Consider the following 14590-nt stretch of genomic DNA (forward strand, 5'->3'; position numbering starts at 1 on the left):
AGATCCGTGTGATCACATTTATATCTTCTACGCGGATTTAATATGTTTTTTTTTTAATAATAAGAGCCTTAACGACTAAGACTATTAGCTTACAATGTTTACCATATTAATATTACATTATACATTGTGTACAATTACAAAATGTTTGTGCTTAGATAATTAATAAGATACAAATAAGAGAGAGCAAAACGTAATACTCGTATAAATAAGATAAAATTAGATAAGGTTGTACAGTTTGGTTATTTTTATTTTTTTATTTTGAACGCTATGATTTTGTTTTTTTATTTTCTTGATCAGGTCATAATGCTTCATATATGTGATCCGATTTAGGGCAGTTCTAGAGTCAGCATAATTGCGACAGTATAGGATGATATGCTTAACTGTTAATACTTCCCCACGGGTTCTATATTGGTCTAGTTCTTCGCGTCTCACGAAGAAACCAGTGGTGAGCCAAGTAAGTCCTATTCTTAGTCTGTTGATTACGACTTCGAGGCGTCTTTTAGTCGGGAGGGTTGTCCAAGGATTAATAGTAAGTTTAATTGAGTTTGTGACAACGATCAACGGTGTTGACACTGTTGCAGTATCAGAGATTATATGGCTCGCTTGGTGTCACTCAGAGAGCAAATTTGAGTTTAATTGGCTTCAGGAGTTTATGGCTCTTTTGGCTAATAGGTTCTATGTTTTTGTTATAGATATTATGCGCATGGACATGCGGTGTATTACCCATATTGTACTAGTACGAACGTGCGATTGATCAAAAACCACGCACATTTGTTGCATAATGTATCATTGTAATATGTACAATTCGATTTTTCTACTAGACTATTCGAGTACATTTTCCAACCGAATATGCGATTTAAATTAAATCAATACTTGTCGGACATTTTAAAAAATCTCATACTATATTCGAATATATCGTTCGTTGCTTACAATGTCTTCTCGGGGTCGTAACAACAATCGCGTTTTTTGAAATATCCAATTGATAAAGAGCGATGTTACTAGAAATATTTTTCAAAATAATCTACAGTTCATTAATCATCAATACGCGCTTTCAACCGAGTATACGGTACACAAACAACCGATTTAACTTTTTTCATATCATACGATTAGTGATGGTTTTTCCTATCTTATTTGCGATTTATACCTTATACGTCTCCCAAATCATCATTTAATATAACTGCAAGTACAATAAAGTTTGTTTAATGTATCAAATGATTCTTACGAGGGAATTATTTATCTTCTTTCCTCGTTCAATTGAAATTCGAATAAATGCTGGTTAAGGATCATCTCTTCCGGTGCGTCGTCTTGTGCTTTCAACCACAACTTTCAGTTTTTCTAATTTAATTCGTTGGATAGCGATATGCAGTGTCGACCCACAAACATTGAAGGACTTTCTTTTTACTGTGTTGAAGTCTCTGGGATGTACGGGTCGACCGGGTGGGAAGATTTGATGGGGTGTGATACGCGCAAGGTAGTACTTTGAGAACGTGCGATCGTACCGTGTTCATCGATCTAGCGGTTAGTTTGCAGTGTTCATAGTTTGATTGTCACATGATAGATGGCGTTGCTCGTTCACAAATCAAAATTTAACTATCAGCCTGTACTTTCTCCTGCACTTGGGATGGCCATTCGTATTATTTTTACCTTATCGCTGTTTTTACGATTGGTGCACAATTATAATTACAAAACTAAATATTTTACTCAAAAATGTGCGTGAAAAAAAATTAAAAAAGACATAAAAATTGTTTTGGAACGTTTTGTTTTGAAAAAAATGTTATTCATGATTTATGAATCACGACACCTTTGTAAGCTTATTTGTCTATTAATTTGACCTCAAAATGTTAACGATCTGAGCTGTAACAGAGCTGTTTATTTGATTTTTAAGACAATCAAATATCAACGATAAATAAAATCTGATCATAAAATCGAACAACACATATGTAAATAATGATGTATAAGCGACATTTACACAATTCTAATTATTTAATTTGTTTATTTAATAAAAGATTCAATTTAGCGTCATCTTATTTTTATCTAATCAAAAATTAATTGTTTGTATTAACTCATGTGAAAATACGTATAGGGCTAACTCAAATAATTTGTGAAAATATTAAAAATTTAAAATTTTTGAACCAACTTTTCGACAAAAATCGTTGCGATTGAATTATTGAAAAAAACGATGAAACATGTTTTTTTGTTGATTCGAAAGCGATTATTAGTACTTGCCAGATTTCAGTCATCATTTTCCGCATCAAACACATGTATTTACAATAAAATCCTAGTCCCAATTACTATTATTACAATTATTACGAATGAATGGTGGTCGTCGGTTATGTGGTCTTTCCCGTTGCGAACGAATCACGACAGCTGCTGCCACCCGGAACGGATCTCCTGTGCCTGTTGATTTCCTGTGCGCCACGCCCCGCATGCCTACTTTAGTTGGCCCGCCCGACTGCAGGAAATCGGCCTCGACCCTGTCCGTCGTGCACGACAATGAACACGAACGTTCGGACGACGACGGATACGAGATAAACACTTATTATGTTGTTATTAATATTATTTTTTTCGTACCATTACCGTGCGTCGTCTATGTATCCGTTTCGTAATTATTATTACGGTCCCCGACGCGGTCTATCGTCATCCGTCGCCATCGGCTCGTGCCACTGAACCGCGTTTTCGACGGTCCGCTGCACCCGGTCATTTCACGACGATGCCGAAATCGAAAGCACTCGTGCAGTACCTCCGAAAATTTTCCCCCGAGCTCAGCTGTCGTCCCTTCATCAATCCGCAGCACCGCGTTCGACCACTGTATCCCCTACAGCTGGGCATTTTTTCCCCCGATGCTTTGGGCATTCAATAAATTTCACTTCAACTCTCCGACGGGGGTATTCACTTAAGACGTTTACTCGACCACGGGGGGGGGGGGGGGATACTCGATCTTAATGTGTTCATGTGCAGTCTAAGCGGATCAACTGATAGCAGCGTTTTTATAACGTTTTGTGCATTTTTACGGCCCCAAAACGTTGCTGGGAAAATAAATAAATATATTGCCATTTAAACAGTCGTTTCGATCACAACGTAAGATATATATGCAATAGTATGGTATGTTATGTTTACTTTGTCAGCTCATTATAGTAAACGACTATTACGACTAGCTCTCCCTCGCGAGGCTTACCGTGCGGAACATCACTTGACACTTGGCGCACGAACCGCTGTCAAATTTTTGATGTTTCTCCCGCCCTCCTCACTTTTTTTTCCGTCTCATACACGACGCTATTTATTGTTGTCGTGACGTTTTAAAAATAGTTACTACAAACAGACTACATTTGGTTTTCCTTCGTAGCTGCCAACACAGACTATTATTATATAGCGGATTGCCACGTGGATATATTTTTGTTTTCGTTCGTGTAGTCCACGTGTCCTCCTTATAACAGTGATAGGAAAACTTCGACAACAGTTATACATTTCCAAGCAGCGATTTCTAAAATTCATTTTTTTATATATCTTTTGGTGAGGTAATGAAGTAAACCCGTCTGTAATTGCATGGAAGACATTATGCAAGACGGCTTATCAAGGCGAGATGTTGAGCATTCTCGTACTTTTAGATACATTTAATAAAAAACTATTTTTATAGGTGCACCGTATTGGTGTATAGGTTCACGATTCTACTTATATACCGTTATCGAGCAGGAAGAGGGTCGTATCACATATGCGTGCATGTTCATTGTGCATTTACTTGTCAAATCAGTGGCGGATTTAACGTTTTGGCGCCCCTAGGCTTAATCACTCTACCCCCCCCCCCCCCCCCCCCATTTAAAGAACTAACAATATTTGATCTGAACCCTTCTCTTCAAATTTTATTCAGTTTTTTTATCAAAAAAAAAGTATTAAATATTAAATCTTTAAAATAGAAAACTTCTAAAAATAAAATATTTCATGTCTATTATTTTACTTCAGATACCACTATTACCAGTACAAATAAACAATGCTTATCAGTAGCGTATACAAGGGGGGTGTTTGGTAGATATGACACCCCTCTTTGAGTCGTATTATATATTACATTATTATAGGCATATAGGTAAATCGATAATACATTATGAAATATAAAATGATGCACAATACTAATTACATATATACAGGTTAACATTATCGCGATTGCGACAATACGTGACAAAAATTATTCGTTTACGTTTTCGTGCAACACAAAACGTTTAATAATAATAGGTATCGTAGCATCGAATACTGATATTCGAATAGCCAAATATTCGAATAATTTATGGTAAAGCTATCCGAATTCGAATATACATTATATCTCTATAACAGACATTATGTATACATATTAATTAATTAAAATAAAAGTTTTAGTTTGTACGTATTGTATATAATATTTAATTATAATTAACACCCCCCTTCAGAAAATCCTAGCTACGCCACTGATGCTTATACAGTCACATAACGGAAATATAAATAGCCAGATATGAAAGTACCTATATTCGGATAGTCGGATGTTCCCAATAAGTACATAGGTACTAATAAGTTATTAATAATAACTAGTAACTTATTACTTAGTAACTTATTATAACTGTAATTATTTTATTACAAATGAAATATTTTCAAATTGTAATAATAATTGTAATATTCTTGCTATAGCCTATAGGTACGCATCATACAATGTACATATTAATATATTATTATAACTTTTTAAAAATATTTTTATTTGTATTTATATGAAAAATATAAAAAAAAATATATTAAAATAAATATACCTAATAAGTCAATAATAACACTTAATTCTATAAAAAAAAAAGCCGCCCTAGGCTATAAGCCTTTTAGCCTGGCCCCTAATCCGTCACTGTGTCACGTACGTGTATTAAGTTATAATGAAAATACATTTATTTTAATTTTAAACATTATATAATATGTACACATGATTCTATTATATGTTTTCGTGTGTTCGTGATTTTGCGATTTGTCGTCGAAATAATGTGCGTTAAACATTCGAGATAATAATTTAACGAGAAGCATAATATTTTTAGATTTTGAAATATTCCACTACAAATAATGCATCATGGTGCATCGTGTTCCGCATTTGCACAAGACATTGATATAACGAAAATCATGTCTGAAACAATGGTTCATGCAGTATTCATAGAGATTATTTTAAAAACGGTTGCTGACTTTGAATTCGTAATTTCTTTTACCATACCCTAATATAGTCTTCAGAGCTTTCACATTGTGTATTTTCAAAGTAAATCCTCATTAATAACGATAGCTGTTTAATTACGCCTCATAGATAATAAATAACCAAATTACTTATTTCATTTTCTGAAAATTGGCTTGTTTTTATTAATATAATTATTTATTGTCGCATGCATTTTTATGTGTAAGGACAAAATTCAAAAAAAAATATTTTTTCTTATCTATTTCTTACTCTTTTTTCAGTTACATTAAGTTGCTTCCGATAGGAAACGACAATCCTTCTTGTCGTAACTCTCAAAGACGTCTGACCTAAATTTAACTTATCGGGTAGCTTTGAATAAAATTAAATTTCACTAAGCAATATGCTCGTTTTAAAATCTATTTATGGAATGTTAATCATTTAATGAACGAAAATAAAACATGTTAAAAAGAGAAGATATTTATTTACATAAGCATAGTAATTAATTAATAGTGTACATGTGTGGAGTAACATGCAACTATGTGCAAAACTATAAAACCATATTTTTGTTTGATATTCTTCTCCAATAAACTTTTTTTTACCAATTGCGAGGAAAAAAATTTGTTAAGGGGATTGGAAGCGGCAATTTTCTTTCTCTTTCTAACACAAGTGCAGCATAGCAATTTAGACGTTTTCTAGTTCCAACGTACTGATTGATCTATTGGTGCGACAAGGAATCTAAAAACAAATTTGCATTCATCGTCAAGTCTTTAGATCAACTTTCCCACATTTTTGATTTTTTCCCCAAAATCCCATAAATTAGCTTTAAACAAATTAGAAACCTAAAAATCATCAAAAGTTAATTTTTCGATATTCTTAACACTAAATTCGTTCGTTCGCGTTCGCGGCCGTAATGTAAACGCACCTTTAAGTAGACTTGACGAAGAATGCAAATCTGTTTCTAGATTCATTATCGCATCAATAAATCGATCGGTACGTTGGAACTAGAAAACGTCTAAATTGCTATGCTACACGTATGCTAAGCCGGTCCCACACGATTCGTGTACTCGGCGAATAATCGTCAATCGTGATGCTTTACATGTCGTGTAGGAGGTGTTTAATCGTCAAGTAAGACGATGTCTAGATTGATGTCTATACGTTTAAAAAAATATAGTAATTTTGAATTTTTTAAACTTATGTTCCTTAAGTATTAAATTTTAATAAAAATTAATATTTTTGTGTGGTATTTAATCAATTATTGTAATTTCAATGTAGTGAAAATATACGATAGGAATTTAAACAGTTATTATAACGAAATTGAAGAGCAAAAAGACAAAAATCTATACAAAAATAATCTCTATGGTAAACGATCATTGTTGTTAGGGTTTAAAAAATAATAACGAATTACGTTATCCAAAAATATAAGTTTTGTGAATATTCTTTATTTTACTGAAATTATATAACATTGTGAGGTGAAAAAATATATAATTAAGAAGACGCTACACCCGCTTATGTTGTCTCCGTCTAAACTTAGATATTAGCGTTCAGTAGTTCAAATGTAGTGATGTTAACTTTTATATTAGAGAAAGCTGACTTACTATTAAACTTTAAGGTAAACACATGGTCTATGTTTTGTTGGTTGGTTATCTCCAATAATTTAATTTTGAAGCGATTTATAAGTATGTAAAATATTTCAATTAAAAGCTACCTATTTTTTTACCTCACAACGTTACATAATTTCAATAAAACAAAGGATATTCGCAAAACTTATATTCTTAGATAACGTAATTTGTTATTAATTGTTAAAACCTAACAAAAGTGATCGTTTATCGTTGAGGTTATTTATTGTATATATTTTTAATAATATTACAAAGGCTCTTGTATGTTTAAAATGGTCACTTGTTTCTTTTTTTTTTTTAGTACAAAAATGTATAAATATATGAGCCCAATCTACGAAAAAATCATACCTTGGTTTAAAATCTATAAGATTTAGGGGTACAGTTTCTTTCATAAATGTTTGTATCAAAGTTAACTGTACCTCTATTCTTAGATAAATTTTCTTTATCTATATCAGTGGTTTCATTAGATTTAGATAATGGCAACATCAACTTGTGTAGACTATAATCACTACCATCTCTTTTGTTTATTCGATAGAATACTCCCCGATCTCCAGCATGTTTTTCGGAAACCTTCGTTAATTCACTTCTTATTTCATTTATGGACATGCTTTGTACCTAAATTAAATTAAAAAAGTTAACGGCAATGATTATAGAAATGTAAATAATTTATTTAATCATTCTAATCCTCATAATAAATATTAATAACTATAGTTGTATTGACGAAGTTATAATTAAGAAGAATTATCACAAAACCAATATAATGTATTCGTCAACCATGAGTGTTTGATAAACGCTATTTATAAATAATAGAGCATCTCTATATAGAGAGCTCTTTATAGAGCGCACTGCAGTTGTTTACCATACAACATTGTAAAATGGTAACATGGTGCTATATTGCATTAAAATTCTATACTATACAATATTTTCAATAGAATTAAAATAATTTAAAATTTGTTAAAAAAAATAAATATATACAATAATATTGTCAATAAAATTAAAATAATTTAAGATTTGGTAAAAAAATAAATATATCTAGTAAAAATATTATTCAAACGTCCAGAGTTCAACTGTTACTTGTACTTAGCAACGATACATGCAAGTGCATTAGGGTACTGGGATAGATAATCTCACTGAACTACGTACATTTTGATAGTCATAGGTTGTTACTGTGAAATCCTGTATAGAAAACAGTCAGTAATGACTGTTATAAGAATGTATCCACTATTGGGAAAAACTAATAAAATAATATCTATGCATGTCTCTGCAAAAACTAAGCTTTGTTGATTCATTAAAAACAACAACTATAAAATAACAGATGAACAAAACAGTAGGCTCTCAATAACCCGACAGATTTCAGACCAGAGGACACTGGATTAATGGAGTTTCACATAAAAGCGCATTTTTATATATGAAAAATCATAATTTCTTTCATTAAAACTTTTACAAGTTAAATAATACAAATTAATATTATTTACATGATTTTAACGACAATACACCGTTTTTTTCGCATTTTTTATATTGTCAGTGTATAGAGCTCGGTGCGTCCATATTAATGTTATAAAATAAAATACATTTGAATATAATTGTTTATAATTAAAAATCTTTTACTGCGCGACACTCATGTTTTGTGCTCTATTCATTTTAATGTACTTTAACAAAACGCGCAGTAAAATTACGGCGCGGTAATATAACGCTAGTGTGTTGCCAGCCTAATAGTTAGTTTTTAATCTGACAACGTTGTACACAATATTTTTTTTTTTTAACGTGCTCAACCGGGTCGTCAAAAAGGTCGGCCGAAACGACCGTGCTCAATCGGGTATCACCGACCGAAAGTCTACTGTACTCGGTATCTGTTCTACTTGAATGTGTTTATCAAATAACGGTCTACTTAGATGCTAATAATATCTTAGCATCGAATATTCGAGTTCGTAATAGGAATCTCAGACTTTATAAAACTAGCGTAGGTACTTATTTGTAACACATACTTCATCTACGATTCTCTGAAAACGATTTGTTTCATCACATCTTAGCTCTATGAATTCATCATTATTTTCACAAAAACTCATCGACGATGGTTTTAAGTGCGGAGTACAAACTATTAACAGAAAATTATTTCGATAAATACATTATACATTCAATACTAATCTTATTGAATTTAAAATAAAAATACTAGATTTAAACTGTTCTTCAGCTGTAAATTTGCTATGTTTCGAGGCCGTACTGGTTGATTGACATAATTTTTCATTCTCCAGAATGTGCTTACTACGTTTGTTCAACAATGATTCCGAGTAACCATTGAGATGTGTTACTGTACTTCGTGTTGTCATACTATCAGTAGTATTTTTAAAACCCTCAACTTGATTAGAGTTATTTGATTGTTGGCTCATTTCCCTAGAGGATACTTTATCAACTGTTAACTCGTTATCCTTACCGATTTCGTTTATTTCTTCTGATAGCTTATCGCTGATAGATTTCACCGATTTTTTTAGTAAACTGATACGTGATATGGCAATTTCAATTTCTCGATTCGTCTTTGTTTTACTTTGGCTTATAAGAATTTTACTTACAGATTTATTTGATATTTTTTCAACTATATTTTCATTCAATTTCAAAGTCAGCGATGAATCATTCGTATTATGATGAGCTGTACTGTCTGTTATTTTTTCGTCATTTTCATGGACTCTATTGATTGCATTGTTGTTTTCTTGAACATTTGCTTCAGGTTGATTTTTATTTATTTCTGATATTTTTTTCTTTGAATTATTTTTGTTCTCAATTTCATCCTTTTCTTCTGGTGTATTTTTATACTTAATTTCCGATGTGTTTTGAAATGATCTTTTTAAATTTCTATCTAAAAATTCACTCTCAGTACTTTTCTTCGTCACTTTATTTTCGTTAGCCAAATCTACAATCTTATTTTCATTTTTGTCATCGGATTTCAAATCTCCAATTTGGGATATCTCTGAAACCTTATTATCCCTATGAATTATTGATTTTGACTGGCTTAACTTGTCATCATTTATTTTGGTTTCAAAGGACTTTTTACTGACATTTGAATCAATTTTATAATTTGTTGGATATTCGTGAACTTTGGTAATTTTTTCCGAACTTAACTCATCCTCTTCAGTTTTCATTATCTCATCCGTTTTGGATTTTCTTAATTTATCTTTTTTAGAATTTGTTAGTATATCTTTTTTAGATTTTTTAAACAACTTCTTTTTAGATTTAATTATATCATCATCCTTTTTGGGTTTTGTTAAATCGTTCTTTTTAGAATTTCTTAACAGATTCTTTTTGGATTTAACTAACTCATTATTTTTTGGTTTCTTTAACTTATCCTTTTTAGATTTTGTTAACTTATTCTCTATTGATTCTATAGACACACCTTTTTTAGATTTTGATAAAATATTCTTTTTTGATTTTGATTTCGGGTCAACCTTTTTGAATTTTGTTTTTTTATCCTCTTTGGATTCTGTTAACCCTTCAGTCTTAAATTTTGTTAACTTAATTGGTTTAGATTTTTTGCTATTTTTCTTTTCTTTTGCAGCTATAGTTTTAATTTCATTGCTAGTGTTATTATTTTGTTGGTTTTCAAAATCATTGTTATTTTGACAAGTATCAGTTATATCATTTTTCAACCATAGAGATAGCATTTTAGCTATAAATTTTTTAATTTCTTCTAAGAAATAAGAAGTGCGTAAGAAGTCCGCAATATTTTCCTCAGATTTGAGTTCCTCTTCCGGATTTATTTGGCTTATAATATTTAAAATCTTTGTCGTCAAATTGTTTTTTTTTAAAATTTGGTCACTACACAGAACTTTAATAAAATAGTTAAATATCAATTTTGATAGTGTTTTTACGAAATCTCTTTTCCATCGACTTGAATTACATTTAGGATTTAAATTACGAAAGAAACGACATAACATCCCTTGAGTGTTTCTACTATTATACCATTTCCTAGAATATACGTAGTGCAATTCATATTATTTAACGTGAAGATGTATTAACATTAAAATATATCTACTCACGAATCAGAAAAATTCGCTTTTAAAATCAATATTTTCGTTAACATAATTTTCGTGCTTTGAGTCAAACTGTTTCCTGCGTTTAGTAAAAATTGAGTCACAAATCTAAAAATAAATATTTCAACCATAAAATAACTCGCATTATTATTATTTAACATAGTTAAAATTACCATTGTCCGTCGCGGACACCTGACTCGAGTGTTGTGGACCATTCATAGGACCACTGGTCAGAGTTTAATGTCGATAGTATGATTGCACTTACCGTTGCCACATCGTGCTCATAACTTCGATGGACTCTGTCGGCGGGATAACATACTTCGGCCGCATGTTCTTGCATCGTTTCTCGATGAACTTCAAACCCCGTAACCCCGTCCACCTGTACCCCCTGGGCGTGGAGAGCATTTGCATGTGTTCAGATCGCGTCAGGCAGTCACGGTTGACCGTGGGCCGATGACACAACACTCTTGGCTGAGGTTCGTCGCACCTTCGACTGACAGGTTTCTCGGCACACTGATCCTTTTTCGACACTTCTTTCCAGGTTGGCGCGGTTTTCATTATTACTGCTAAAGTTTTCGTCGGTACCACAGCTAAAAGACGTACGAAGGAACGATTGATTGCCGCAGATTCTCGCTGTAGGGCAACAGTGGAAAAATGTGGAGTTCGACACTTTTTACGGGGCTTGAAAATCGTTTGAAGAGGAAAAAATTTTTTGCATCGAATTTTGAACTTATCGAATAAAAGGTGTTGTCTGCACCTCTGCTGTAACGGTTTTCGTGTGTTTACACAGAATGGCTACATGCTCATGATTACCTATATTTCTGTCTAATTGGCCAGCATATTGCCTATGTTTTACTATATACATTGAGTATTATATAATTTATATCTGCTTGGTGTTACTATGTAATAAAATAATATTAAATTATAATGTGTGGGAATTATTTACTACACTCGTTGAGTGGAGGGTTGCAGTCAACAGTGAATAAATCTCATCCATATTAAGCTCTTTTAAAAAAATATAAATTAAATTCAGTATTTGCGACATAATGGACAATAAAAAAAACCTTCCACAATATTCTTTTAATATTTTCTGACAAAAGTGATTTAATTATTTATTGTTTAGCCATATAATATAAATTAACTTGGGCTAAAGTTTAAAGTTTCAATAAGTTAAATATAATTTAAAATATATAAAATATATAAATATAATTGTTTGTTATTAGCGTTTTCAGTTGTATTTTTCAGTTTTTCAGAAGAATACATTTTTGCTAATTCATTATATTTATTAGATACCATTTTTTGAAATCGTGTTCACAGATATAGAAAAAACATTTTGGTGTCATTAAATAAATCATAAATTTTTAAACTCTTCGAAAAACTACTAAGTCCATTCTAAAATATCGATTATAATGAATAGTTAGTGTTTAAACGATAGAACCTTCTTTGACTTCCTTTAAAATAATATTAATACCAAGGTCTAACAATGTATTTGTTCACAGTTCACGTACGTGATCGAATCAGTTAAACACGACTATCAGTTGTAACTGAACGCCAAACATCCATTCTTTTGTGAGAATCTCTTAAAAACGTAGCACAAGACTTTAGCAATCCAAACAACGACACAGAAGCAGTTGAAATAGAGGTGGCTTCTAAAATAATTAAATTCAAACAATGAGCATAACACCAAATGTGAATTTGATTTGGTGACTCTTTTTCAAGCCACAAGGAAAATCCTTTATATTGACCAATCATGTTCGACGCACCATCGGTTGAGCTACCAATACATTGTTTAATGTCAATATTATTCTCTGATAAATTACTTGATACTAAATCACAAAGTGCTAGACCAGTGGTTTTTTTAGGACTTAAAAATGATATAGCTATTTCAAATACAGTAGGTTCTAAACTTTGAAGGTTGTTTTGCGAAATATATCTGATAACGACGGAACAAATATCTATTACAGAAATGTCTTGCGTTGTGTCAATTTGTATTGAATACATACCAGCTGAATTTATTTCTTCGCTCATTTTTTTTTTTTTATTTACTTAAATATTGATTTAACAATGTAATTTATTGTTGTTTTTGAAAGAAAGGTAACTTGTTGACTTCGACCTGGAGTTGTATTTATATTAGCTTTTTTGGTAACTGATTGAACATGTTTATTCAATATGACGTCATATTTTGCCAATAGTAAAACAATATCCAAGAAATTTCCGTGACTTACATTTGGATTAGATAAATCTTTAGCCGATTCATACTCACCCCGAAAGCTCATTCCCCGTTTTCCTATTAATTTTACAACATCTATAATTCTTTCAAAAGCAAGTTTTCGGTCTTTTATTTCAAGCATTCTTTTATAAAGTTGGTCATTAAATAATAATATATCAATAGTTTTTTCTTTAAATTGCATCATGTAGGACTCAGATGAGTAAAAATGGTTTTTACTGTTTTCGTGTTCATGAATTCTACTATATAAATGTTTGGGATCGATATCAAATAATCCAGATGTAAACTTACTTTCATCATCTGATTTTGAAAAAGCCAAACAAACTGTACAATAAAAATCGTTGTTACTTTTATTAAAAGAGAACCAGTTTCGTACAGTACCATCTGACCATCTGATCGATAAAACGTTTTTTTTGCATTAATTTGATAATCATCATCATCTTTTAAAATTTGAATTGGATGAAATTTAAAGAAAGCATGGAGTTCATTAGGTTTCGGTTTATTAAACATATGATTAACATGTCTATCAGTTTCAACTATTAATGAAGGTTCCGTTACACATTTTTCACTACTATCAATTGAGGTAACCATTGAATGTTTGTTATTATTTTGTTTTTCATTTTCAAATATTAATGTACTTGAAAATTCTGTTACGGATGCATTTATATCGATGGAGGGAGTTTTGTTACTCATAACCGATTCAATCAATATATTTTCATTCTTTTTACAGCGAAAAACATCTATAATATTATAACACTTTTCAGCTTCATTTGATAACAATCTTTTATTTTTTTCTCTTTTCTTTTCTGCTCCTCCTCTAAACTTCCTTTTCGCACTTTCTTGTCCTTCCATTTCTAATAAAACAAAAGTATGTAGGTTTTTTCCAATACTTAAATATTTATAAAGATTTACTATACCATTAATATACAATATATAAAGGTATTTAAAAAACAATATTTTACTTTATTAAAAAAGATTTTAGATTTTTGAAATAAAATTAACCCTAATGTGGTTTTTGGCTGCAGATCCCACAAAAACATAACTAATTTAGTCTCAGCCACAAAATCGATTACAATTTAAAAATAGCAGTGACTAGCGGTGGCCTGGTCCAACCCTGAGGCGATTGGAAGCAGCGTAGTATTTATTTCACGTTTTAGACCTAAAAGCCTGACAAGATTACGCATACTTAAAATGATCATATTTTAATTCTGTAAAAAGATTTGAGTTGATCGACCTTTTTTCTAGGTTATTGTGGAAATCAATTTTTGATATTTTTTTTAAAATTGTTTTTAAATCTTATTTGAGTTTCTAAATTTTTTTTTAATTTTTAGATTTACTTAAGTGTCTTTTTTAAGAATGTTAAACAGTTATTCTAAAATTGACTTCCACAATAACCTAAAAAACACAACGACAAGTACAAATATTTTTACAGAATTAAAATACGATAATTTTGAGTTGACGTATTTTTGTCAGGCTTTTAGGTCTACATTGATTGAAATTAGTTTCTTCGTCGGAACAAAATATTTTATTTCATCAAATGTAAGACATGTGCATGCGCGTGCGG

At 31.2% G+C, this 14590-nt stretch overlaps 1 protein-coding gene across 1 annotated transcript; it reads right to left on the minus strand.

The window, feature by feature from the left end:
• Positions 1–12320: 12320 nt before the first annotated feature.
• Positions 12321–13878, minus strand: LOC112687868 (zinc finger MYM-type protein 6-like). The gene is made up of 3 exons (XM_025560832.1): positions 13782–13878; positions 12907–13350; positions 12321–12844 (listed from the first exon to the last, which is right to left on the minus strand). The coding sequence occupies exons 1-3, from the start codon at positions 13876–13878 to the stop codon at positions 12321–12323; spliced, it is 1065 nt and encodes a 354-aa protein (XP_025416617.1).
• Between the last annotated feature and the right edge of the window lie 712 nt (positions 13879–14590).

The sequence above is a fragment of the Sipha flava genome, unplaced genomic scaffold, assembly GCF_003268045.1.
Source record: "Sipha flava isolate LNK unplaced genomic scaffold, YSA_version1 369_pilon_pilon, whole genome shotgun sequence".
Taxonomy (NCBI): domain Eukaryota; kingdom Metazoa; phylum Arthropoda; class Insecta; order Hemiptera; family Aphididae; genus Sipha; species Sipha flava.